Below are 26,779 nucleotides of genomic sequence, written 5' to 3'. Positions count from 1 at the left end.
TAGCTCTCACGTCTCTGTTGAAGCTGAAGGTCACACTCCGTCTCCCCTCTCAGCTGTTCCAAGGTCTTTATCAATTCTATGATTCCTATATGCAAAACCCAATCATATCACATTGGCCTCACCTAGCACCTGCTCCCCAGTTCCAGCCTTCCTTTCCTACACTCCAATTTCTTCTCTCCTTAGGCCTCCTGTCTTTCTTACAGTCTGCTCCTTCTTCAGTGTTTTTGGCCATTTCACTGCAGGGGCTGTGTATCAACAGCAGGAAGACAAAAAGACTGGCATATCTTCAGTACTCTCAATCACAAAATGGTCCCCAAGAGCCAGACATTTCAAAAAGCAACTTACCTTAAGCAGGCTTGCAATACCAAGATGAAGCTACGTATGTGGAAGTTTTCGTTGTCATATTTTATCAAGGTTTCCACTGAGCATGTGTGAATGGAGTTTTTCAGATATACACAACCTGGTTAAATGAAGTCAAAAGAGAAGGGGGTTACAGACTTTATAATGGTTGCTAGTTTTATAGGCAATAAACAGTATGTTTCTCCTTTTCATTTTCCTTTGGAAAAATACAACCACACATTTTCAAACAACAGAAATCTGTTAATAATTGTCACATCATTGTCCATTGCTATTATGATCCAAGTAAAGACTCATTGTACTAAGAATTACAACTAAGATATTAAGTAAATCTATTACAATCACTGTTCTTATTCCAGATGTACCCACATAAACTACTAAGACTGGATTGCAAGTAATGTTGAAATCTACTGGAAGGTAAAAGAGTTCAAAAGAATGGGTAGATTATCTTCAAAAGACAAAACAAAAAGACCAGGGCTCTAGGTGGATAAAGAGATGAAAAGTTAGGATGGCAGTATTTACTGCATATATGTTGATGCCAGAATGAAAGGGTTATCCACAGGGCTTATTGTAGACAAAATAAATGGTAGGAATATGAATAAAGTTAGCATGAATCACTGTATTGCCGATGCTCCTTCTTAATAATTCAACAAAATTCAGTAAGAGTATCATGAAGTTCATTAGTATAGGCTGCCATAATTACCAACCTAATACCCGAGGTAACAAACAACTTATCATTTAATGGGTGTATCAGGAAATAAAGAATCATTAACAGGGAGTATCCAGAAGTTATCTCTGAATGAAGCTGACAGAGAAGCTAACTTATCAGTATTATCTGTGTCTATTTCTAGACAACATATGTCAAGATACATAAAAATTTGATGTGAGCTTTGAACTCCTGGCAAATGTCAGCATAGTCTTAATGCACCTTTGGGATAACAAAGAGTAGAACAAAGACTGATCCAGTAACGTGGGTCTGATTTCCAGAAGAGTGTCTGTGTAACCTGTTATTTTGGCATCTGCAACAGATTAGGAGTAACAGTGTTGAGATTCAGGAGAGAGGTTTTCAAAGGCATCTTACTGCATTGGCTTCAGGTGGGATTTGTACACTTACACCCCCCCTTCCTATCCCTTTGCAAATGCTTCTGTGATCCTCTATCAGTCAAGTCCTATAAATAGGTATCAAAGTATTACTGTTAAGGTTATCTGGCAACCTAAAAATACAATTATTAAGCATATTCTCTCTTCATTATCTTTAATTTACACTAAGCTGTGGTGAACCACTTAGATACAATCTTTAGATCCCCATTACTTTATGGCAGAAAAACAGTAGCTGGCCTCAAAGCGGATCATTCTTCAACCTCCTACACTGTAAATATGCTGTAAGTAAGAAGATGAAGTAACTATTCCCAATTCTACTAGGAACTTATTTTCTGGTAAGACAAGGAAGGATGGAAGAACATCACCTTTCTCTAGAAAGCTGTCACAAAATTCTGCCCCATCAAAATCAGTACTGGAAAAGGGGGCTGTCTTGTCCTTTGCTCACTGCAGGCAGGCTGGGTAGAAACTTGTTCTTTGGTTTTGCTATAAACCACAACACATCTGTTTGAAACACAACAGGAGCTCTGCTATTATAGGTTGGTTTTTACAATCATCATAGTTACTGTTGCTGCAGAGAATCCTAGCACTGGCTCTCCACTGTACCTGTACTGTGCTTGAAGAATTCATGAATCCTTAACCACAGTCTTTCAGATTAGGTGCTGATCACAGAAATAGCCAGTGCATTGTTAATTATTCAGTAGTGGACTGGAACTCTGTATTCCTTCTGCTGTTCAGAAATTGGATGGTAAGGAGAAACCTTGCTCTCTAGATTGGAGGTGGGCTGACCTTGTATGCAAATGACAGTATTTAAGCTGACAAGGTCAGGTTGATGTTCTTCAGATGAAAGATCCAGAAGTAATGAAGGTGAGTTTGCTTCTCCAAAGGGGATTGCAGCAACCTAACATTCTATCTTTCAGGAACGCATCAAAGCTATGCTTTATTATTCTTATTTTAATAATGACAATGGATGTAAACGGCTGCTTACTCTCTAAGTGACTGCGAAATGTAAGGGTGAAACACCACCTGTGTCACAGCCAACAATAAAACTGCCATTGACATTAATGGAGTTAGAATTTTATTCTTTCTTATTTTTTTTATGGCTTTTTAAAATAAAACTGTAAGCTTTAAAATTGGAAGATGGTGTTAAGGCCCACAATTTTTGTATTCCAGGCTTTCCACAAATCTTTAGGTAAACAGAAAATGAAGAAACATCCAGTAGTAGCAGCTCACATGAAACAATGACCAAGAAACCTAGAATGCTGTTGTCTACACACAATTATCATTTCACACACGCTTTACAATTAAACGGTTATGAAACCCTGATCTACTTCAATTTCTGGAAGATATGTTCCCATGTTGTACAATATCATTTCCATAACTTCCTGTCTCAACTGCTAAACACACCTTTCCTGCTTGCTTGCTTTCTGAATAATTTCAAAGTTATTATTCCATTTTCTTTTGGATCTTCTCACTCTTAATCTGTATCCTCTTTTCCTTTTACCATCCTACTGCATTATAACCAAAGGCAACTTCACTACTCACCCAAAAGCATGTCCAAAAATAGAGATAGCGTCTAAAGGAAAATAGACAGTAAACACATAGCTCATTGTTGAAATACTATTTTGAGCTGAAGAAATATGCTGAAACATAATCTATGTTGTCAGATTGAAATTTGGCTATGAAAATATTGACTACTAGTCTGTTATACCAATTTCATTATGGAAATGTCATTCTTTGGCCTCAAGTAATAAACATCCAACAAGCTATTGCTTTGCTTGCTGTTTTACCTACCCTATGCTAACAACACAAAAGCACTAAACCCAGCACATAACCCCCAGAACAAAATAACCCTCAAAGCCAACTAACCAAGGAGAACAGAAAAAAATCCCTCCAAGCCCCTCCAAAACCTCTTCCATGCAAAGAAAATTTCCTGAATCATATCACTTCCATCTGAAATTACATTTCTGCAGTTCCTAGTATGTCAATACAACTTTTTCACCCTCAAGGCTCTGTGCCCAAAAAGTAATTAATCATCTTCCTCAATGTAATGTAATTTTCCCATTACCGCTATTTTGGACTCAGAGGACCAGAGTTATCAGAAGAAGGACTAACTGGGATTTGAATATTTTACATAAAATATATTACAATAAAATTAATAAATAATTAATAATTGAAAATTAGCAATATACTGCCTGTGATTTTAATTATTTTTTTTTTCTCTTAAAATACAAATAGTTCTATTTATTCCTCAATTCTTTCTTGGCTGAGGGACCTGGGGGGTTCAGTGTGGAGAATAGAAGGCTCAAGGGGGACCTGATCGCTCCCTACAACTGCCTGACAGGAGGTTGTAGTGAGGTGGGGTCGGTCTCTGCTCCCAAGGAACAAGGGACAGGACAAGAGGAAACGGCCTCAAGCTGCACCAGGGCAGGTTTAGATGGAGCTGAGGAACAATTCCTTCCCCAGAGGGTGCTCAGGCATTGGACCAGGCGGCCCAGGGCAGGGCTGCAGTCACCGTCCCTGCAAGTGTTCACACATGGTGTAGGCGAGGCCCTCAGTGCCATGGGTTAGTGGTGGCCTTGGCAGCGCTGGGAATGGTTGGACTGGGTGAGTTTGAAGCTCTTTTCCAACCCGGTTGTTTCCATGATTGGCAAACTGTAAGAACACTATTTTAAAGTAAAGGCATGGTAAGCTCATATGTTCTAATGAGTCATGTTCCAAAACACTTACATCTTTAGGCATTTTAAGGCAAGCGTGTCAAGCTGTTACAATGCTGCTGTAGTTTACACCGTCTTTGGCAAGTCTTATGTCCAGTACAGAATGAGGGAAGCTGACGGAGAGTTTAATGGTCCCGTAGGAACTTCTTCTGGTGGCCACACAACCGCACAAACCAGGGTTCAGCCACATTTAACGCGCCATAAGATGCTACTTCGGCAATTACACAACCACTCACCTCACCTCACGCCTGAGGCGCCGAGCCCGCGACGTCCCCACCGCCCGCCGGCGGCTCTGCGCATGCGCCCGGCGGCAGCGCTCCGGCTCCCGGCAGGGCGGGGTAAGGAGGGCGCGGTGGCTGGGGTCGCGTGAACGAGCGTGTCAGCTGACCGCATCTCGTGACGGTGCCGGGCCCGACGGCGGCTGCGTGGGGAGGGCGGTCTCGGTGCCGGAGCTAAGATGGCGGCCTCCAGCGCCAGGCGCTGAGGGAGCTGGAGCGGTGTAGCGGCTGCTGCCGGGGCAGCTGAAGGCTGAGGGGCGAGGGCTCCGCTCAGCAGCCCTTCGCCCTTATCGCCGGCAGCGGCGGGAAGTGCGGTGCTGGTTGGGGGCAGGTCCGGGCAGCGCAAGGCTCCCCGGCCAGGTAAATCCCAGCGGCGGGGGAGGTGAGCAGGAGGAGGCGGCGGTGTGTCCCTCCCGCTGCCTCCTTACAGCCCCGGGCGGGCCGTTCGGCACCGAGGCGCTGTCGAGGCCTTGCGGGTGAGGGCGGTGTGGGGAGCGCGGCAGCGCTCTGCCGCCGGGGACAGATGCTTACGCCCGCGAAGCCCCCCCGTGTCTTGCCCCAGCCATGGAGGGGCGAGGGGCGGGCTTCGGGGGGCGGCTTGCGGCGGTGAGCAGCCAGCTCCTCCCCTGTTGTGGAACCTGCTTTATTGCACTCCCGAGCCCTTCTCTTCCTGTATCTCGGAGCAGGGGAAAGGCTGGGCTTTTCTCCAGCCTCAGCCTGCCTGGTGCTTCACTGCTCTGTGCGTGATGCAGCTTCTGTAGCCGTGGGGCAGAGTTTGTCGCTTTCCTAGATGAGCTCTAGCGTGTCCAGTGAGAAAAGATATGTTACTTTTTGCCTTCAGGCCTCAGATCAAAATATACCCTTCATGAGATGCTCTGGGAAGAGTGGGAGAGACAAGAAGGAGACTTGCTCTCACAAAGATGAGATTTTATGTCTTTTTTGAGTGGTAATAATATGCTTGAAGAGCATGAGTAGAACTACATGTGTCTTTCAGAAAATCTGCCCTTAATGTGCTTATTTTTCCAGAGGTTTCTAAATTTTTCCCTGGATGCTTTTTACTTGATATTTTTTTGCTTTCCTCAAGGCAAAACAAATCAACATCCTCAATGGTTTTCTGCCCGCAGTGAGCTGCGTGCAGCCTTTGAGATAGATTTCCTGTCAGGTGCTGTGGAGCTTGCACCTTGATAGCTGTCTCTGCTGAGGGCCAAGCTCTGAGCTGTACAAATGTGCTCAGTGCTTCACTTGGGGTGGGGAGGGTTTGTTCTGTTTTCAGCTTAGTGCCCTCAAGCCCAATGAATGTTTGAGCGTGCTGTTCAGAGGGAAACATAGGCATATACATTTATTTAGAGCCTTGCTGTTAGTGCAGCTATTCTCTGCTCCGTGGTTGGTTTTGAAGTTAATGTAATCTGAAATGTATTTTTGCTTGCTCTCTTGTGCTCTTTCAGGAATCAGATCTGTGGCAGTGAGTCTGAGAAGCTGAGTAGGTAGCGGCTTTGTTTCCTATTGCTTAGCACCAATTAAGTAATACTGTGTTTCACAAAATAGTCCTTGCTTTGGAACTGAAATACTTTGAAGCCAAAGCCTTTTCTTGTTAATTAAGACTGTCTGTGCAGGCCACTTGCATGCAGTGACGTCCACAGGAAAGGAGGAAGGCTGTTGAAGGGATGCTAGTGGCTCAAGTTCTGTCTTTGAATTGGGTTTGGAAGATGCTGTTCAAACAGTCTGCCGTGGTTTGGTTCAAAATAACAGGACCAGTGTTATAGATGTAAAAACTATGCTTGGTTCTAGTTGGCTTCAGTTTATAGATCTGCGTCTTGGTCTGATTCCTGCCTGCTAAAGGCAGCCAAGTGCCAAAACACTTAACCAGAGATTACCGACTCCTTTCTGTTATTGCTGACAGGCTTTTTCCACTTGCAGATTTCAAAGTGTTTGGAGACTCAGAGCTGAGGATCTGTCCCTGGGTAGTACAGAGTTTCCAGGAACTTTACCTTGCCTTTTAGCCTTGCTGGAATAAACTTCTCGGAAGGTTTATTTCGTGTGTGCAGCTCGCTCCTCTGGGAGTCACGGTGGTATTTTTCAGCTTCCGAGCACGTATTTGTCCTCAGGGACTGAATCACTGGGAATTTCCACATTCGAAGCAGTGTGCTGGGGATTGGTCTGAAGGGGCAGATCTGTGTTTCAGACTGAGCTGGTGATTTGAGGCTCAGTAAGTGAAGCTTCCTGAGGTAATGAAGTAATTCTTCAGCTGGCATTCAGCTGTATCTTGCAGTGTTAACTTTCAACTATTCAACCTCTTGATTTGCATCACAAAAATACTCTCATGCCATAAAAAACTTACCAATTATCCCACCTCACTAGTAAGACTTAAAATAGAACAATTTTCTTGAGAAATATGACAAGATGGTCAAAACATGACTGAAAAGAAGCACTTTTTTTTTTTCTTCCTCCTGTTAGTGAGTAAACCATTCTATTCTGACCCTGACCTGCCTCGCTGGGGAATGAGACTGGTTCCTTGATACAGCAGCATGCTAATGTAGATGGAAAAGCAAAACAAGTGTGGAAGATTCTGGTTGTCCTCAGTGAGGGAATGGGGCAGTCAGCTGGAGGATGGACCATCACTTCTAGTAGTAGTGAGGTTGAAATTCTCAGCCCATTTGCAGCCTGGACCACTGAAGTATGCGATGCTGATGAGTGTGGCAGACTGTGCTAATCCTCTCTTAAGGATCTGGTGGATCTCTTGTCTTTCTCCTTCTCTTACATTAAGGGCTATGAGTTTCTGCACAACAGTTAAGAAATCTCAGCTTCCAGAGGCGATGAGGCTGTAATACCTAAAGAGCAGAGTTCCTGTTTAGGGACAAGGAAAAAGTTTAGTGTTTGTTAAAAAGAATCTGGCAAAAGGCAAACCTGCCACTTAGCACACACAGCACTAAAAGAGGCAGATGGCCAAAGCATTTTGGTACAGAAAAACCATGTATTTAAAGAATGCCTTTAAAGCTCCATGAGTAGATGACTGGAAATGAGGCTTCAGACCTTGAAGCTAAAAGGTACGTGTGTAGAACCCCAGAACCTTGGTGGATTTTTTTCAGTGCTTTGCTCTCATTTCTTTCCAATTGGTCCCTGTTTTTATGTTCTTGCTATGTCTTCTCTCTGAGAAACCACACTTGAGCTTGATGTGAGGATCTGTACCTGTGTCATATAGACTTTCCAGGAACTCTACCTTGTGTTTTAGCCTTGCTGTAATACTCCTACCACCCCAGTGGAATAGAGGAGTAATCCTGTGTGAAGCTTTGAAGTGCTACCTTAGCATAGGTTAAACCTGCACTTAAAAATACAGAAGCTTTGTAATAGCAGAGGAATAACATAATCAGGAAAAACTGAAATCTAAGTACTGCACTAAACTCTGTGAACCTGTGTCCACACTTCTCACTGTTTAAACTGAGGGATGTATGTATAATTACAGCTCTGCCTCTTGCTTTGATGCCTGCAAGGTCACAGCTTTGTTTCTAACTCTCCATTCGTTAGTTTGAGACTGACTTGTCTCTGTTTCCTGAAATAGCTTCTGTTTCCCAGACAGTGGCTTTGTCTGAAGAATGTGAAATCCTGGAAAAGTGGGAAGCGTATGCAAGTTGAACACACCTTGTGTAATATACCTATCTGTATAGCTTAAACTCTGAGGCAAGGGGGAGTCCTGGCAGCAGTTCAGGCCCTCTCACTTTGGGGGTTGCTGGTTCTGGTACAGGCAGCTTACAGAAGTGTGGTTTCAGGTTTTTTCACCAAAAAGCTGTTTCACTCCTATTTGCAGTACTACAAGAATCAAGTAGGAAAGTATTGTTGAACTTTTGTTTTGTGGGAAAGCTAATTCAAATATCCAGGTACTAGGGAGTGCTGTAGTTAGGCACCCAAAAGGAGTTGCTCGCTCTTCCTCAACCAGATGAAACCTGTTCATAAGCTGCTACTTCCAAAGTACTTGTTGCTTCTACCCAGAGGAAGTAGAAGTCTGAACTAGGTGTCTCTAGTATTAAGCTTTTGAGAGCCATCAGTATCAGATAGCTGATGGCTGTGCTGCAAAATGTGCAAAATAACCTTAGAAGTTGTGGTTTTCTATTGTCAGGTATCCCAGGATGCTAAGATAGTCATTAAAATTGGGGCCTTTTTGTCCTGGATAAGTCTATGGGTGAAATAAAGAATTGAACTCAATTTTTATGTTGGTCAACTTCTTAAAGGTCTCTTGAGTACAGAAAGAAGAGGTAAAGGGGAGCCAGGAGGCTTTCTTATTTTGGAAAATTAATGTGATATGACCACTATAAGCAGGCCACTATAGCTTACACTGGTAATAAGGCTGAATTTTGTGAATACTAAAACCTGATGTGCTCTGCAAAGTCAATGGTAATTCTATCTTTGGTACTGAAATTACATCATAATTTGATTATCTACATTGTAGATAGTGTAGTAAAAGCGATGCTACGCTGCTTTTGCCAGAATGAGGGAAGGAAGAGAACTTCCTGGTTTCTTCTGAAATGTTTTTGTCTTTGGGATGAACTATTTCCTTTCATCTTGCTCTTACTGTGGAACCAAAGACAACTGAAAAATGATTGCTGGGCTTCAACACGGCAGCTCAGAACACTGGGCTATTGTTAGCCTTGTTCTCTGTTAAACTGCAGGAAGATGTGTGCAAGAATTAATTGTTACTAGATTTTGGCATATATTGTCTCTGTGTTAAGTCTTCTCAGTGGGAGACAGAGTTACAATCACTGTCCAGAAGAGCAGTGAGTAACGCATCAAAGCTTTATCATTTGAATAGTTTCCATTAAATAAAAAAAGCAGTCTAGGGAATTTGTCACTTCACTGCATGTACAGTACTTCATGTGGCAGTATCCTGACCAGCAGTGACGTGCTGGTGGTAAAGCCAAGGGAAAGTAATGGAGGCTCATAAAATGAGTGTTTCTCAGTTCAGTATTAAGACCAGATGTTTGCAAGTGGGAGAACATCTTGCTTTAAATACTCTACAGCAGGTAGCATTCAGGTCTGGGAGACTTAATAGAGCTGGTCAGAGGAGTCTGGTATTAGGGAACCTGGAATTACAGCAAAATAGATCTCATAATCCTATGCTTAGTGGAGCTAGTCTTGTTATAAGCCTTTTATTTTATTTTTACTAACACATTAGTTAATGTCAAGAAAATGGCTTGAAAAGAGGGTTATTGGGATTGAGTATCTGGCACTGTGTTCTGAAAGATAACTTCAGATCTGATAATTTTGTATTTTAATGTGTCCTGCTCTCCAACAATATCTGTGTAGTTGGGACACACGGAGTGTAGTGTTTTGATGCTTATCCATGGCAATTACAATGCAACGTAGTTCTTACACTGGGCAGAATGGAGGAGTTCAGGTATATGTATATATGCTCTTGGATATCTGCCCCTCCTGAAATTTTGTTCCCCAAAACTGGATTTAGAGAATTTAACTTGCCACAAGTCAGTGGGGGATTAACTCTGAAAGCTTGACTCAAAAATTGAGTCACTGAAATGTGTAAATACCTCTTTTCTCCTTTTCCAGCAGCAGTACCACCAGTTCTCTCCAGTAGGTTGTGATGATTGTGCTGGTCATTCACCTGGGGGCAGGAATTCTCAAGTTCATTTCTGCCAGGCTCTCCATTCTTGTGTTCATGACTACGTAATGACTACAGCAAGAAAATAGCCTGAAGTTGCAGAGGATAGGAATTAGCAATGAGCTAATGTTACAGGTCATCCATCTCAAAATGAGAAACCTTCCTTTGCTGAATCAAGGAAAATTAGCTGAATGTAAAAAGATAACTGGGGTTAGGTCTAACTTTATAGCAGGGCTGGGGCCGGATTACTTCAGCATAGCTTCAAGCAAGCTATGGATATGAATTCTTGCAGAGTAGCTTCTGCTCCATGTGCCACGTAGTCCATGCATTGTCTGATAAACAAGTATTCCTAATATTTTTTGTTTGGAATTGACATAGCAGTGACTTGAGTTTCCAAGAACAAAGTCTTTTTGTCTTGAAGCATATTGATGATGAGTGAACTTCGCTTTTAAAGGAAAATCATGAGTACTAACAGGATGTATCTTTTGTTCTCAGGGCTTGGCACAGCATGAATATAATTCGAGAAAACAGAGATCTTGCTTGTTTCTACACAACAAAACATTCATGGAGGGGAAAGTAAGTGGTTTAAAGTTTGGGGGTTCTTTTAATGTTTTGTGTGTAATTTCTCCTCTCCAGTATTGGATTTTACTGTGTAGTTCCTGTATTGATGGATGGAAGTTGAACTACAGGCACCTGCTGCTCAGCCTGTGAACTGGATCTTCACTAGAATCAGTTTTGTGGTTTAGCCTTCCCCTGCCCGTGTTCCCACACTCTGTAGCTCTGGAATGAACCACCTGACTTACTCAGCTTCTGAGTCTTGAAATTACTGTATAAAGCACTAATTTTAAAGTGGAAATGCTGCTTCTTGGAACAGGTTCTTGGAGGAGTAGTATGTTATGTATAGATGAGCATGATCAGTCCATGCATATACTTAACACGTTGTGTAATAGATTATCTACCCAAGTACTAGGTGGGATTGAAGAATTCTGTTACTACAAATAAACTTCAACCCTAAAGGGGGTCTGGAATCTATAAAATGATTTTTCAGTGATGCATCTGACCGCAGAAGCTAGGGAACTTCTAATAAAGCTGTCCATTAAATTGTCATAGCTGTTAGGCTGAGTACATACATACATAAAGCTTCATAGGTTTTTCCTTGGTATCCTTACTGGTTGTTCCTTCTCACATGCACAGTAGTGCTGTGGAACTGGGGTTTTTCCTTGCTACCTAAACATCAACAGAACCAACAGGGTGTGTTGTCTGCACTTCAGGAGCATGAGTACAGTTTTATTCTAATGACAGCGCTAAGAGATGATGTTGTTTGACCAGTGAGATGAAACGGATTGGGTTCTTTTGGGTTTGGTTTTCTTGGTGTTTTTTGTTGTTGTCTGCTGATAAATACTTCATGAAATTTTCCTATCAGTTTTGGGGAATCCTGGGAAGGAAAGGAGGATGGGATTGCAAGGAGTGGCAGCCACAGATCTTTCTCAACTGTTCTTTGAAGAACCATGAGATTGCTTTAGTGTCTAATCAAATTGCTCCCTGCCTCTGTCAGCAAAACTTAAAGCCCTGCGTAGTTCGGAGTCGAGACTAGACTGAGCAGTTCTCTTGAGGGCAGAATCTTTCCTTTATCAAGACAAGTTCTTGATTGACTTGAAATTAGAAGTTTAGTGTTTAGTTTTACCTCAGCACTTCTGTAAATTGGGTCCTACCCGAGTTAAGATCCATGCTTTTAGATTTGTGTGGGCATGGGTGAAGAAACAGTTTCCTTCACTAATAAAAAGATATTAGGGTGGGGTAGAATGTTAGGACAGCTTGTCCCTCCTAATCTTTCTGTTGCCCAGCAGAAAATATCTGATGTCCTCTTCTGCAGTTCCTGTGGCCTGTATGCAAGTCTAGCGTGCGTGTGATTTGAGCCACTTGGTGGCAATTAGATAGAACTCGGATTGCTTCTGCTACCCAATGCCTTCCATTAAAGAGCCTCTTCCTACATGACGCAGGCTGTTGAAGTTAGAGTAGTATGATCTTGAACTTTGGCAGTAGTGGTCTGATAAACTGTGAAGTATTCTAGAACTTCTCACTAAGTCTAAAGTCTACGACAGAGGCTTAGTTTAAAACTCAGTGACCCTTTACTTTTCACATAATGAAGGGGAAAGCAGTATCTTGTGAGCAGCTGCCTCATGTTGCAGCAGAAGCTTATATGGCTTTTAGTAAGCTAATATTTAAATACTTAAGTCCACTCAGTTCATAGTTATAATCTCAGTATAATCTATGGATAACATAAAAAAAAGGCAGTAACTTAATGTGTAGTGCTAAATGGCCTGAATCTCTTCAAGGGCTGCATGCATAGCAGTTAAAGTGTTTTCTAATAGCACAGATGATGGTGCTCCAGTGTTTTTCTGTTGTTCTATAAAATTAATGAATGCTGTCTTTTGAATGTGGTGGTATAAAATTTGTCTACCAGGTTGATCCTAATTAAAAAATATGACTTCTAGAGTGCTTGGAAGGAAGTAGTGAGTAATCAAACGCCTTTTTACTGGGAGGAGGAGATTTGCTTCAAATTCTTCTTCTCAAAGCAGCCTAGTATTAGCCTGTACTGCAGACTATGAGAGAGAATTAATGGTAAGCCTTCAAGGCCCAGAGATATAAATACCTTTCTGTGTAGAGGTGAGGTTCTGGACAAGAGTATGTTTAAGCGTTCATGAGAACTGACTTCTGAGTCTCTTCTGTTCGTGCAACAAGACTTGGGTCTTCTGAATTTACCTACGGAGAGGAAATGAAAGAAATGGTAACTCAGTAAACCTGCTGTTCTGTCTTGTGTTCCTTGTCACATCACTTATTAAGAATGCTGGGTAATCAATATGCTTCCTAGATGTTGAAATGCTGGCTTGAGCATGAGGGGAGGAAGGGTAGAGGCCATATGGAAGCTAGTCTTCAGTTACATGTGCTCATTGCATATCCTTATTCTGCCACAAAGCACTGTGAAGCTCTTTAGTATGGTGAGTAAACAACTAATCCTTAAACAAGTACTGAAGTGCTTTATTACTTGTGATAAGTTCTTTAGAGTAGGATAAAGAAGCCTTATTTGTAAATTATATAGACACAACACCTGCCTAAATTGTGCAACAAGAGAGGAGGGAAGAGTTGGGGTGCTCAAAGGATTTTCTTATCTAAGAGTTGGAGCATTCTTTGACAGACCGAATATAGTGGAATTATTAGCAGCTAGAGTGACTTCAAATGCTCTGCTTCATTGCTACAACTTCTTTTCGCCTGCATCTTAAATAAGGAAAATTCAACTGTGTGGAAAGCCAAGCAGGCTTTTCAAATAGATTAAACATCTTTAAGGTGGCAGGTCAATTCAGTATTACAGATTTTTTTCTAAGCTTTGAAGAAAATAAGCACATGCTTTAATTCCTAGATAAATTCTTCTGGGCCAGTAATGGCTTAAACCTGCACCAGATTGAATAATGGAAAATGGTAGGGAATGAAATTTGTCAGATTGACTGTGTCAGGGAGATACTTTTGACTTTGCTATTATGAGACAAGAGAGGATAGGTCAAATAACATGAGACAGCAGCTCTGAATGTATCCGAAACTCATGCAAAGTTTGACCTTGTATAGAAATGATGGCTTGTGCTGCAGACCTGGGATGTGAGAGAGAAGGGACTGTAATGCCAGAGTATAAAGAAGTGGTTTCTTGATGCATCTGATTAGTCTCCCATCTGCTTGGTCCTATCCCTAGCAAACCCACAGGTTACCAAGAACTGAAACTGTATTGCTTTTATTTGGTTCAAATTCAAGAAAGGCACCCGTGTTTAGATTCTGATTCTTTGGTCAAAGAACACTTACTAGAACTGGTTCTGATTCAGGTTTTGCTTGACTTTCTGGGCAGGACTGGTTCCAGATAAAGTCCCCTAAACCAAGAAGTTTGTACAAGTAGTAAGGATTTAGTGTAATCTTCTGTTTCAAACTCTGCTTAGTTATGTTGCAAAACTTTCTGATGCAGAAATATGTAAATAAGTCTCTATATAAAGAGATGGTTCAGGGTATGCTGTGAATGTTGTCTAGGAAATGAAACTGGTAAAGTTTCCATTTTGCTCTTGCTGTATCTGAATTTCTTAGCTTTAGCTCACTGCTGCTTGTTTCTGACATGCCTGAAATGCAAGCAGCTACCATGCTACACTGTTCTTTAAGCACTATAGCAGTTAAAATACCTGTGATATTGAGAGGCAATGACTAGCTGCATATTGCACTATCGCTTCAGCAATCTGAGTGTCTCTGAGTTTAGTAACCCTAATTTTCCTCAAGGTGAAGACAATCAGGCTTGGCCATAGGAACACTTTGACTTGTTACAGTATTGTGAACGGGTGTGTGAATTGGATTATTTCATGTTACAGTTGTAGTCTGAGACAGCTTCAGACAGATGCTTTAGAGTATTGCAGGGACCATTTCCAATCTGTGTAGGGTTTTTTTTTTGGTGTGTTTTTGTTTGGTTTGGGTTTTTATTATAATTTTTCTGATCTGGTAGTGCCTTTCAGTGCACGTTCCAAGAGTCTTTGGTCCTGACTTAGCTGGTAACTTGGGAGAAGATATGCATAAGGAAATATATTTAGTAGTATTTAACTCGTATGTGCCCTTTAAGGCTATATGGAACAGAGGAGCTAAAGAAAATTCCGTATCAATTTCCTGACAATGATTTGTGTATAGCTTCAGCAGGGTTTCTCTGTGACTTCTGGAGAAACTAACATTCTTCTGTGTTCTAGGTATAAGCGAGTCTTTTCAGTAGGAACCCATGCCATCACCACATACAATCCCAACACGCTAGAAGTTACAAATCAGGTAACTATCATCTCTAAAGTTGATTTCTGACTTGCATTCACCATCCAGAGTGAATAGTGGCATTCGGGGGTCAGAAACTATCTAGTCTGAGATCTTGGCAAAACCAGAACAGAAAACTGGTGCTGCCTTCACTAACTCTACAAATATCCAGTGGGCTTTGTACTTTCAGGCAATTTGTCTTTATTGGCCACTAGGTAGTAGTTTGCTTTTGGGTGTGCTGTTCTGAATGAACTGGTGTAAGTTTGATCACTCTAAATCTATGTCCCTGGAGGGAGTCAGGGCAGTTACTTACTTTGCAGAGTGTCAAATAGGAAGCTCAAGCTAAAGCTGTCACGTAGCATGCTAGCTACTGTTTCATTACAGCAACTTACTCAGTTATTATAGGTACTAAGTGGCTTTGAGTGGAGGAGATGGAGCTTTAAAATTACTAACAGGGTAACCTAATTACTTTCAATTGTCTAGTGGCCTTATGGAGATATCTGTAGTATTTCCCCTGTTGGAAAAGGACAAGGAACAGAATTTAGCCTCACTTTTCGGAAAGGGAGTGGAAAAAAGTCTGAAACTCTGAAGTTTTCCACAGAGCACAGAACAGAACTCCTTACAGAGGCACTGGTAAGATGATTTTTTCTACAAGCAAGCAGTAAGTACTTGGTTATCGTTACCATTTGTGGTAGCTTCTTCTGCTTTGTTTCCTTACATAAAAGCAGGTTGTCTTTTGGTGTGTTATGTTAACGTACTTGTTCTAATGTCAGTTGCAGCAATTAATGCATGATTCTTAAATAGTAAAGCTGCAAATACTGACTGCATTGAACTGCAGTGAAATGGTGAGCTTTCAAGGAGGCTTAGTTCAAGTCCCTCAAAACGGGGTCAGCTTAAATGTAGGCTTTCTGGATAGATTGGCTGTCATTTGCATTCATTCATTTTTAACTTTCTTAAATACAGAGATTCAGGACAGACTTCTCAGAAGGAAAAATCACAGGAAGGGTGAGTGCCTGGCTTCTCTGGATCATTAATGAATGATCTCAAGACTTAAACTACTTTGTTCATGTATGTGATGCTTGTGCTGTATACACTACTTAAAACACTTGCAAATTTGTATCTGAAGTCTTGCTTTGAGAAGAGAAAGTCAAGAGTTTGATCAAAAGCAATGGGAACCTTCTCAACAGTAGACTATTTGAGTTCTCTCCCCTTGGTCTAAGCCTTATGCGGTACACTTAAAGACTCTGAATGTTACTGCTGAAATAAATGCCTTTGCCACGTGGTGTTTTATTTGGAGAGAAGGAAGAGCTAAAACAGAAGCTTTGATCATTCAGTGTTTACTACTTCCAACACTTTACTTTCCAATGCTGGATAATTTTCTGTGTAACATCCCGAATGCTTGGTGTGGGAATGTTGTTTCCTAGGAAGATTGTGTATGTCAAATTAAAGACAAGATTGCTATGTAATGAATCTTGGTTATGTAGTAATGATCAAGGCAGTACGGAGTACTGGACTTGATATTTGGTTTTATGCCTTCCTGTCACAGAAGATAGCACTTATTGCATAGAATAGATCTTTAGTGATGAGCATAGCAAGACTGCTGGAATTTGGGTGTCTCCTTTGTCTTGCTCTAGCTTTTGCTGTTTCTTAGTAAGTGTGGTTGTAAAGGAATGTGGCTGCAGGAGGTGAAAAATACACAGTGTAGTGGTAAGCTTACCTTAATTTAGTTTGATTAGCTGAAAAACAGGACCTGGTGCAATAGCTATTTCCTTGTCTAACCACAGTGCACGTTATCTGTGAATAGATCACCTTCTGTAGCAACTTCCTCTTGGAGTGGCTGTTTTCTCTTCAGAATACATTATCAGAGCTGACTTCCTTGTCAGTCGACAGCTACTTGGGTTCATAGTGTTCTAAACATAGATAAGAGCATTAAGAGAAATCATAGGTTTTGAACTTTATACCCACACTGCTTACTAGACAGGGAAAGAACTGTTGCTGTGTAGTAAAGGAGCGTGTGTGGATATCTAAAAGTAGCTCTCTCTGCAGAGATACAACTGCTATAAACATCACTGGAGTGATACGAGGAAATCTGTGATTCTGGAAGTGACTCCTGGAGGTATTGACCAAATTGATCCTGCAACGAATAAAGTCCTGTGCTCCTATGACTACAGAAATATTGAAGGCTTTGTTGATATTGCTGGCTATCAGGGAGGCTTCTGTATCCTCTATGGAGGATTTAGTAGATTGGTGAGTACTAAAACAAAAGATCCTGGTATGGTGCTTAGATTATTTATAGCTGTATATTTAATAATGAAGCTTCAGCAGAATTTGGTCATGTAAGTATGTGCATCTCTGAGACCCAAATGTATTCTATTTTATTAGCATGAAATACCCAGTTATTTATATTTGGATGGTATGTCTGTAATTTGGACGGGGAGTTTCCTGACATTTCTCAAAGTTACAGAAGTGACAGTCAGTGTTCCTAATCCGCCTAAGTGATGAAGAGGTTCTGTTCAAAAATAGATTGGTCAGGGGTGGTGCTTCCTTTTTAGGTCTGTGATTGATATTCAGCAGCTTTGCTTGGGAAATATTGCAGTGTAATGTTGGTTTCAGAATCCTGGGATCCAGGCTTTCTGTGTGCAATACGCCAAGCAGCTGAAGTGAATCTTTAGGAATTAATTCATGGTCACTGATGTAAATACTGTTACCTTGGTCACTACTAACAAAATAGGACTTTGCACTCTAGATCATGGTTTCTGCTTCTCATGTACTGCAGCGTGCTTTTCTCTGGCATAAAACTAGCAATACAGAATTGAACCTCTCACCTTGCCTAGTAAGGCTGGGTAGCAGCCTTTACAGATAGCAGCTGGGGCTGCCCCTATGGCTCTGGCTCCTCACTCCTGCCAGCCTGTCAGCATCTGTTGCCAACGCAGGGCATACAGGCCTTTACTTCAATACCACACTGATGTGTAGCAGGGTATCCTTTAGGAATAGCTGCTGTACATTGGTGTTTTTGAAGAGCAAATGTGAGCCTAATAGCGAATCTCTTGTGTAATAAGTAACCTCTTTATACCATGGACTTAGCCAAGTCAAGCCCAGCTGCTGGAAAGATTCTCTCTGTTAGTATATAGGGGGGGATTACTTACAGAACTATGATATCTTGAGCTATGCCATATTTTTACCTGTGGGTTTGTTTTTTTTCCTGTTGAAACATGCAGCACCTGTTTGCATCTGAGCAGAGGGAGGAGATTATCAAAAGTGCAATAGAACATGCTGGCAACTTCATAGGGATCTCTCTGCGGATAAGGAAAGAATCCCTCGAATTTGAGCAATACTTGAATGTTCGCTTTGGCAAATACAGCACTGATGAATCTGTGACATCTCTAGCAGAGTTTGTTGTTCAGAAAATAACACCTAGACATTTGGTAAGATATCACACTAAACTTACTTGGTTCCTCCTAAGTGCTAAGAATTCTCTTTCCTAACATGCCTTTTCCATTTGCTTAAGGAACCTGTGAAAAGAGTGCTAGCTCTTACGGAAGCTTGCTTAGTTGAGCGGGATCCAGCTACCTATAACATTGCAACTTTGAAACCTTTAGGCGAGGTAAGAGGCAACCCTCCTCATACGACTTCTTGAAGTAGGTGCTCTAAAAGATCAATGTAGGAATATGACAGTATAGATAAGATGGCCTTAATTGGTAGAGTAGATAAATAACACTGGTTCCTGAATGAAATCCTTATCTCTTATTTTTAGGTATTTGCAATAGTATGCGACTGTGAAAATCCCCAGCTTTTTACCATTGAATTTATCAAAGGACAAATTCGGAAATACTCTTCAACAGAGAGGTAACTGGAGCTCTGGTGGGTCATGAATTCCAATGGAAGTTGCCATGGGTGTTCCTTGCTCCTATAAACTCTGACCCTTGGAAGTGTTAACTCAAAGCCTTGCTATTCTGCTGGTCTGCCACTGTAGAAATCAAGACTTGTTTCAAGACCTAAGTCTCTCCCCTTTACCTTCATCCCGGCTTTAAGCATATCTGTCTAGAAAGGTTTTAGATCAACATGTAAGGGTGTTGGACAGTTAGATACAGCCCGCTTTTCCAAAGCAGCGTTGTTCTGTGTATATTTGACTTGGTTAAGCAGTATATCCAAGACAGGGAAAGAAAGCCCAATTTAAGTGATCTGGAAATGTGAAGGCTGTGTAAACCCTTTGAGCTGTCTGCTTGAGATGGTCTTGGTTGATTCTATTTAAAACAACCAACAGAAGAGGACTTGCAGCTGTAATGCAGTCTAATCCTCCTAAGCGAGGTTTTGCAGAAGGCACAGGGATGAATTGGCTTGCAACATGTGTCACTCATTAACAGATAATCCAGAGCTTATCCCTTTAGTGAAAGGCTGCATCTGGCTATACTGGGTGTAAGACAGCTCTGTTCTTACAGTGAATAAAGGAACACTTGAAAGTCAGTGACTTCCAGAGGTGTAGCTGCTAGCACCTGTGTTAGTAAGAGATTCCAATTGCTGCATTTCATTCTGTGGGGTTTTTTGGTCTGTTTTTCTTACAGCTTGGATCTTTGGCATCACTTTTCTGATCTAAATTGTATTCCTATGTGTTTCACCCAACCCAGAGATTCTCTCCTGGCTAGCTTGTTGGATGGAGTGAGAGCTTCTGGTAATAGAGATGTTTGTGTGAAGATGACCTCCACACACAAAGGCCAGCGTTGGGGATTACTCAGTATGCCTGTAGATGAAGAAGTAGAGAGCCTTCATCTGAGGTTCTTGGCTGCTCCTCCAAGTAAGCTAATGCTTATTACATGGTTTTTATAGTGCTGTTTGGAACATCCAGGTACTGTGCACTTAACTTTTGTTATGTTTTCTTCCAGATGGTAACTTTGCAGATGCTGTGTTCAGGTTCAATGCTAACATTTCCTACAGTGGGGTACTACATGCAGTTACACAAGATGTAAGAATAAATCCTCTGTCTGACCTCTTCAGGTGTCATTAGTGCATAAAGATATTAATCATTTTTATTTCTTAACCAGGGTCTGTTCTCAGAAAACAAGGAGAAACTCATTAATAATGCCATAACAGCATTGCTTTCACAAGAGGGAGATATTGCAGCATCTAATGCAGAGCTTGAAAGCCAGTTCCAAGCAGTAAGACGACTAGTGGCTTCAAAAGCAGGCTTCCTTGCCTTTACTCAGCTTCCAAAGTGAGTGAGAAGTCTCTTCAAGCTTGGAAGTAATAGGTGAAAACAGTTCTTGAGCTGTTGGTGATGTCTTAACTTAAAAACTGAGAATTGGAGTCTGAAAAAGACTGGAAGATTCTGTACATGCTGGCTTCTATCAGGCTTTAATGTGAATTGAAAATGAGCATTAGTATGTAAAGCTGATTCTTCCTTTGCTACAAAATACTCTCTGCTGGACTCAAATACAGCTTAATGTTTTCCCTAGTCAAAAATGATACGTTCATATGTCCTTGAAGTAGGCAGTTCTTCATTCTTAAAGTATATTGATGTCATTGCTAGCTTCAGTTCAACAGAAGATAAAACTTAATGGTTGGAAGTTCAGGTTGGATGTAAGGAAACTCTCCCCTGTGAGGGTGCTGAGGCGCTGGCACAGGGTGCCCAGAGAAGCTGTGGCTGCCCCATCCCTGGCAGTGTTCAAGGCCAGGTTGGACAGAGCCTTTGGCGACATGGTCTAGTGTGAGGCATCCCTGCCCATGGCAGGGGGTTGGAACTGGTTGATCATAAGCTCCTTTCCAACCCAAACCAGTCTGGGATTCTATGGTTCTAAGAAGTTGAGGTGTACTCCTACAGCAAGTACAGGCTGCTTGGAGCTTGTCTTTATTGGGTAACGTAAGAAAGCAGGAAAACTGCCTGCTGTTCTTCTGAAAATTAAAAATTCTTTGGAGTATTTTTGACTCTGGACTATGGGGAAGCTGGATGATGTAAAGGTTGATGGACGCACCTAGAACCGATAAAGGTCTCGGGCTGTTTCTCTGTGAATAGGGGTTTGTTTCCTCTCTGATCTTGGTGATTTTGCTTTCCTTTCAAAAGATTCCGAGAACGGTTAGGAGTGAAGGTTGTGAAAGCCCTCAAAAGGAACAACGATGGAGTAACCCATGCCTCTATTGACATGCTTTGTGCTCTGATGTGTGTAAGTATTAAATTGCAGCTCTTTCAGTTTGGAATGTGTGAACTTCTACCACATAGGAACCAGATAGGGTCTGCCCTGTAACTCACAGCGTGCTCAAACGTGAAATAACCTGTCCTACAGTGACTTCCTGCTGAACTTGAACTAAAGTAGGATGTACTTTTTATGGGTTCAGAGTGCAGCTTTTGGACTACAGCTGTTAAGAACAAAGGGCTGAAATGGGACTGCATGGTGAATACTGGTGGTTTTGTTTTTATAGCCCATGCATGATGACTATGACTTGAGGCAGGAGCAGCTGAACAAAGCTTCCCTTCTTTCTTCGAAGAAGTTTCTAGAAAACCTACTAGAGAAATTCAATTCCCATGTGGTAAGTCAAATTTTGCAAACGAATAACTTACCTAAGTGTCTTTCCTAATTGCTCTGAAAACACTTCTATCATGCTTGGGTAGATCTTTGAATGTGTTTGTACCTGGAACCTAAGCAAAGGAAATACAGCTCTGTCTGGCACTGAAGCTTGTTCTAAATAAGCTTGGATCTTGACAGGTGAGAATTTAGCTGTCTGTGCTGCAGAACTTGAGTGTCATGCAGCAGATGTCGGCGTGTTTAATATGGAAACTGGGTGTTCCTTTTAACTAAAAGGAACTGAGAAGATTGGGTAAACTGGTAATTATGGGATTAAAACTAGAGAAAGTAATTTCAGCACGCTAGTATATGAGGTCATGAGCCTCTGATATGTACTAGGAGCCAATACTTTACCAGAGTATTGCCATACTCGAGTAATGGCATATTTTAAGCTTGCAGTGTTTGCTTGCAGATGTGGCAAGGAGGAGCACTTTCAGCATCATGGGTACTAAGACTTCCATGAGGACCCCGGGCAGGGGAGAAACACTGTATCTGTATTACATACTTGTCTTCCTAATTTCAGGATCATGGGACAGGTGCCCTAGTAATTAGTTCACTTCTGGACTTCCTGACATTTGCCCTATGTGCTCCATATAGTGAGACTACTGAGGGGCAGCAGTTTGACATGTTGTTGGAAATGGTGGCATCTAATGGAAGAACACTATTTAAGCTCTTTCAGGTAAGATTTAATGGGGGGTTTATTACCATTAGAGGCCTTAGGTAGTAAGTGAACGTGAACTTTCTCTTCTTCTCCTGAAAGACACATTTCTGTACTGTTCAGCTGGTTAATGTGCCTAAACTTTTTCTGCCGTGGTGAGTTAAGTGACCTATTGATTTTACCATCAAATACTGGATTGAGGTGGTTATTCCATAGTGGATGATATGCCAAATCATTGTAGAATAGACTAAGGCTTGTTTCTAGATACACTTGAAAATACCACTTAAATATTAAGCTAGATTCAGCAGATGAACAGGACTTCTTCTCTTTGGTGAATCTGCCACCTTTTTGTTTCTTGGTAAGTGAGAGTTAAGGGAGTTACAAAACAAGAGTAACATCTGCTTGAATGCTACACCTGTAAGAATAAGAGGATTTTTAGCTAAAATGTCAGTGCTTTCTTTCTGAAAACACAGGATGCTCTTCTGCTTCTTGGTTGGTGTCAGCTTGTCAGACAGTTTCCCAGCCTTATTCCAGCTTCTCTGCTATATACTGCTGTTCAGAAGTCCATCTGATACTTGCATGAGAGACCCTTGCTTAAAAGCATAGGCTAGGAACTCTTCCTGGGGCTAGCTTTCACAGAACTGAACTAAATTTTGCCCAGAAATGGAGGTAGAAGAGCCAGGTAGATGTGATAAAGAAACTGACTGGAAGATGATCTGATCTTCACATTTTTGCACTTGGATAATGATTTTGTCAATGTTCTGTTTTAGCACCCTTCCATGGCAATTGTGAAAGGAGCAGGTTTGGTAATGAAGGCAATAATAGAGGTGAGCCTTATCAACGTTACCTGGGATAGCATAATACATGTCTGTTGTGTATTGTCTGTTTCAGAAGTTCAGTTGCAATAGAAGTTTGGTATATTGGCTTCTTGTGGGGAGGGAGGTGAGTGGGAAGGTGAGGAACAGGACACCTGCTTAACTGTAAGTGCTTTAATATAGCAACTTGCTTTATCTGACACTTGGGGGGTTGGAAGGCATGTGAGTTGGTTGGGACATTAGGTAGCGCCTTGCATGTCTTCGTACTGCAGTTGAGATCTGGCTGTTAATGTTGTGTGTAGCTCAGTCACATACCTCAGAGCCACCAGACTTTTCCTGCATGTTGAAGAGGGTCTCTCAAGGGGGAGAGCCTGTATTTCCTGGGATGCACTGCCAGACAGAATGGGACTGGGATTAGCAGGCAGTAATGTCCCAGAGCAGACTAGTGATGTCAGCCTGTTCTTGCTCTCTGCTTCAGTGATTTGGCTTTGTTAGTTTCCATACCACATGATGTATGGGCCAAGCCCATACTTCTCAAGGGCTGCTCATGATTGTTGCAGGGTGACCTTGCTAACTGGCTCTCGACACTTCCTGTGTTGAAATTCAGGGCTTTAGTGTCTCATTGTATCACAATAGCTTATGCATCTGAAATTCTTCGAATGGAAGTGAATGAACACTTGAAATAGAGGTATTGTAAATCTGCAAGTTTCCACTGATAGACCTGATAATGTTAGTTAAAAGTTGCTATCCCATTTACTACAGCTCCTGTCATTTGAACTACAGTGGGACATGGGCAAGTAAAACTGCAATGAAAGCTTTTTCTAATTATTCATTGCAACTATTGTACCTTGCCTGAATGACAGTCTTATCCATGTGGCTGTCTTAAACCAAACAGCACCAGTTACTCTTAAATTATTACTGTGGACCAGAGTCAAGCAACAGTCTGTGGCTGTCATTCTTTTTAACCCTAATTTGCAAGTGCAGTGTGGAAATGGTACTCGTAAAATGTATGCTACAAACCTCCTGAAGTAGGATGGGAGACGTGCATCTTACCCTGTCCAGTTACTGTCCTCATAGATGTAACTACCAATTATCTGGTCCATGACTTTACTATGGCTTTGATCAGTTGCTGTTGAGAACTTGCACTTAAAGCCCGTCATACTCTAGCTCCTGGCTTTTGGATAGTAGTTGACGTAACTGATGGTTAAGAAGGCCTTGGAACTATAGACTAAGATAAAAGCAGCTTAACTAAGATTCTTTCTTTAGTAATCATCTTGCCCTGTTTCCAAAGGAAGGAGACAAAGAGATTGCTACCAAAATGCAAGATCTTGCCCTCAGTGAAGGTGCCTTACCTCGTCACTTGCACACTGCTATGTTTACAATAAGCACAGATCAGAGGATGCTTACGAATAGGTATGTCCATCTCGCTTGATATGCTGTGTTTAAGAAGTCTTAAGTAATGGCCTAGCTAACATTACAAAAGTTGGGAGGTCAGGAAGAAAGCTTGCAGTTCTTTAGGAGAATATTTCCTTCAGCTGTTGTGTTTAAATAGATCAAACTTCAGCTGAGACTGCAACCACTTAATAAATTTTTGATTTCTTATTTTTTTCCCCAAAAAATGGCACTTAAGTAACTCATTAAGACTTGAGTTTTGATTTTTGTGTGTTTTTTTTCTGAAAACATCCAGGGAAAGGAAAGGCAAGTAGGATGTCTGGAACTGTAAAAAGGTTCAGCTTGGATTATACAACTGTATAGATTCTGGTGTGTGCTCCTGGACATCTTGCATGCAGTTAGGATCACCCATCCTTGTCTGAGAAAAGCCTCCTCATACAGAAATCATTCCCTGAATTCAGCAGTCAGTAGAACTTGGGAGCTGTGAGACCGAACCTCCGGGTGTGCTGGGGAAGATGAGTGAGAATTCAAATGTGTTCCACCAAAATAGAAGATTATAGAAGTTTTTCATTTTTAGCCACACATTTCTGAAGCGCTTGAACAGTTGCTAAGCAATGGAGTGACAAGTGGAACTTGTTGCTTCTGTGTGTTGTCCAGGAGGGAGCTAGTAAGAAACCTTCTGTCATACCAGTTCTGTTTGGAGCTGGTATTTATGACTCACTTGTAAGCAATGCTTCAGTTCAGTGCAGTAGAACCCTAGAGACAAACGTTGGCAGCAAGTGTCAGTTGGCATAGAAGGTGGGCTCCCAGAAAGGCTTTCCTAGCCAATAGCTGGTATAAAGAGCTTCCAGTGGAGCGGTTAAGAGTTCTTGATGGTTTCTAGACTCTTAACTTTAACTGTAACTTGAGATTGAGTGGATAAACTCACTCTTGGTTATTAGGTTATTAGTTTCTGCTCTATTGCTCAAGTGTTCTTTTGAGGTCTAGATCAAAAAGCATGTGCTGATACTGTTCCACTAACTTCACTGGAACTTCATAAAGGCAACACTTTAAAGCATGCTAAGCATATACTTGAACTGGAACAATATAATGCTTTGTGCTCTTACTCACTAAAGAGCATGAAGCTTTTGCTCGTCTTCATTTCACCAGCATGGTAAGGGTGTTGGTTTAGTAGCTTAAAATGCTGTTTAAAATACTAACAGGCAGTTTCAATGGCTTTTCCAGGCAGTTAAGTAGACATTTGGTTGGCCTCTGGACAGCTGAGAACAAAACTGCCATGAACTTGTTGAAACGTATTTTGGTGAGTAAAAATGAGATACGGAGTAGGGAAAGAATAAACTCAGAGAGCCTGTAGTATTAGAAAACTTGGGATAGTTTATAGAGCAAGCATAACCCTTTTCTGCTCCATGGGGGAGGTCTAGCCTGGGAGATAGCAGTCTGGCATTGCTATTGAACAGATATTGATGACTAGTAGAAATCATCTCTGGTTCCTAAAGTGTTCTGTTATTTTCCTGCCACTTCTAGAACCGGTGTATGACACAAAAATAAGGTGTCTGACTTCTTTATTAAAAGGACAAAAATCTGGAGGCACAGTAAACGTAGCCTCTAATGCTCAGTGCCAATAAGAAATTAAGGCAACAATTCTGTCTGTTCTTTCATGCCTGTCCAACTTAGCTTATAACACAGCTTTAGATATTGGCTCATAGTTCCCATGTTCTTTCACCCTTACAGCCTCCTCAAAGGTTCTCAAGTTACTTCAGTGAAACTAGTTCAAAAAACAGTGTTGTAATGAACTATTAAATCTGGAAAAATAGCAGATTAATTAACTTTTAATTAACCAGATTAATTAATTGACTTTTAAATTCAAAATGGCAGTTCCTTCATTATTTGGCAGAGCAGACTGTCCTAGTCTTGATCACTATCTTCCGGAAGGCTGAGTCAGATGAGAGACTCTAATCTCTTAATGTCACATGCAACATTCAGTCCATATCAGAGGACACGGATGGATTCAAGTGTTACAGCATTCACCCACCTCAATACTCCTGTGGGATCAACTCTTCTTCCTGAAGTCCTTAGCTTCATTAAGTACTCCTTTAAGAAATGGCTATAGGCAGGAGCTCTGCTTTACTGAAGGCGATAATGTGCATCTATTGAATGGTTCTGTTGAAGATGGTGGCATTTCACTAATAAAAACAGAAAGCTGCTGTAGCTTTACGTACTTACTTTAGAGCAGCATGCAAATTCTGGTTTGAAATATCTTAAGTTAAAGAAACGATCTTGTTACCTAATGTGATGGTTTCTGTTCCATTAGCCGCATGCGTATTTACGCTGGTTTTAAATGCTTTTAGCCACCAGGTTTGCTGGCATACCTTGACAGCGCTGATCCTGTTCCTGAAAAAGATGCTGATAGGATGCATGTTAGAGATAACTTAAAAATTGCAACTGTAAGTAAATGGAGATATCTTTTCTCTTACGTTTTATAGATGT

At 41.4% G+C, this 26,779-nt stretch overlaps 1 protein-coding gene and 1 long non-coding RNA gene across 5 annotated transcripts in view; one reads left to right on the top strand and one right to left on the bottom strand.

Annotated features, from left to right (window-relative positions):
- Positions 1-1,381: 1,381 nt before the first annotated feature.
- Positions 1,382-26,680, bottom strand: LOC133274942 (uncharacterized). The gene is made up of 4 exons (XR_009745341.1): positions 26,577-26,680; positions 26,325-26,475; positions 1,824-1,959; positions 1,382-1,526 (listed from the first exon to the last, which is right to left on the bottom strand). It is a non-coding gene; the product is annotated as an uncharacterized LOC133274942 (long non-coding RNA).
- DNAJC13 (DnaJ heat shock protein family (Hsp40) member C13) overlaps positions 4,541-26,779 on the top strand; it is a 55,091-nt gene continuing 32,852 nt past the window's right edge. For 3 of the 4 annotated variants that reach the window (XR_009745340.1, XM_061464548.1, XM_061464546.1), the window contains exons 1-19: positions 4,541-4,810; positions 10,551-10,631; positions 14,819-14,894; positions 15,357-15,506; positions 15,837-15,878; positions 16,920-17,120; positions 18,092-18,298; positions 18,382-18,477; positions 18,628-18,719; positions 19,499-19,665; positions 19,754-19,833; positions 19,913-20,082; positions 20,929-21,028; positions 21,285-21,392; positions 21,951-22,106; positions 22,856-22,912; positions 24,192-24,313; positions 25,517-25,592; positions 26,641-26,736. Coding sequence is in view for 3 of the 4 variants with exons in the window: in XM_061464548.1 (XP_061320532.1) it covers positions 10,564-10,631; positions 14,819-14,894; positions 15,357-15,506; positions 15,837-15,878; positions 16,920-17,120; positions 18,092-18,298; positions 18,382-18,477; positions 18,628-18,719; positions 19,499-19,665; positions 19,754-19,833; positions 19,913-20,082; positions 20,929-21,028; positions 21,285-21,392; positions 21,951-22,106; positions 22,856-22,912; positions 24,192-24,313; positions 25,517-25,592; positions 26,641-26,736 (2,064 nt within the window). In the remaining variant the exon portion in view is untranslated. Of the gene's footprint in view, positions 4,833-10,550; positions 10,632-14,818; positions 14,895-15,356; positions 15,507-15,836; positions 15,879-16,919; positions 17,121-18,091; positions 18,299-18,381; positions 18,478-18,627; positions 18,720-19,498; positions 19,666-19,753; positions 19,834-19,912; positions 20,083-20,928; positions 21,029-21,284; positions 21,393-21,950; positions 22,107-22,855; positions 22,913-24,191; positions 24,314-25,516; positions 25,593-26,640; positions 26,737-26,779 lie in introns of all 4 variants that reach the window. The other variant, XM_061464547.1, reaches the window with a different exon arrangement.

Source organism: Pezoporus flaviventris, unplaced genomic scaffold, assembly GCF_033815535.1.
Source record: "Pezoporus flaviventris isolate CSIRO_AGI_PZ_B2104156 unplaced genomic scaffold, CSIRO_AGI_Pfla_v1 ptg000037l, whole genome shotgun sequence".
Taxonomy (NCBI): Eukaryota; Metazoa; Chordata; class Aves; order Psittaciformes; family Psittacidae; genus Pezoporus; species Pezoporus flaviventris.
This window is presented reverse-complemented; position numbering and strand designations above follow the sequence as displayed.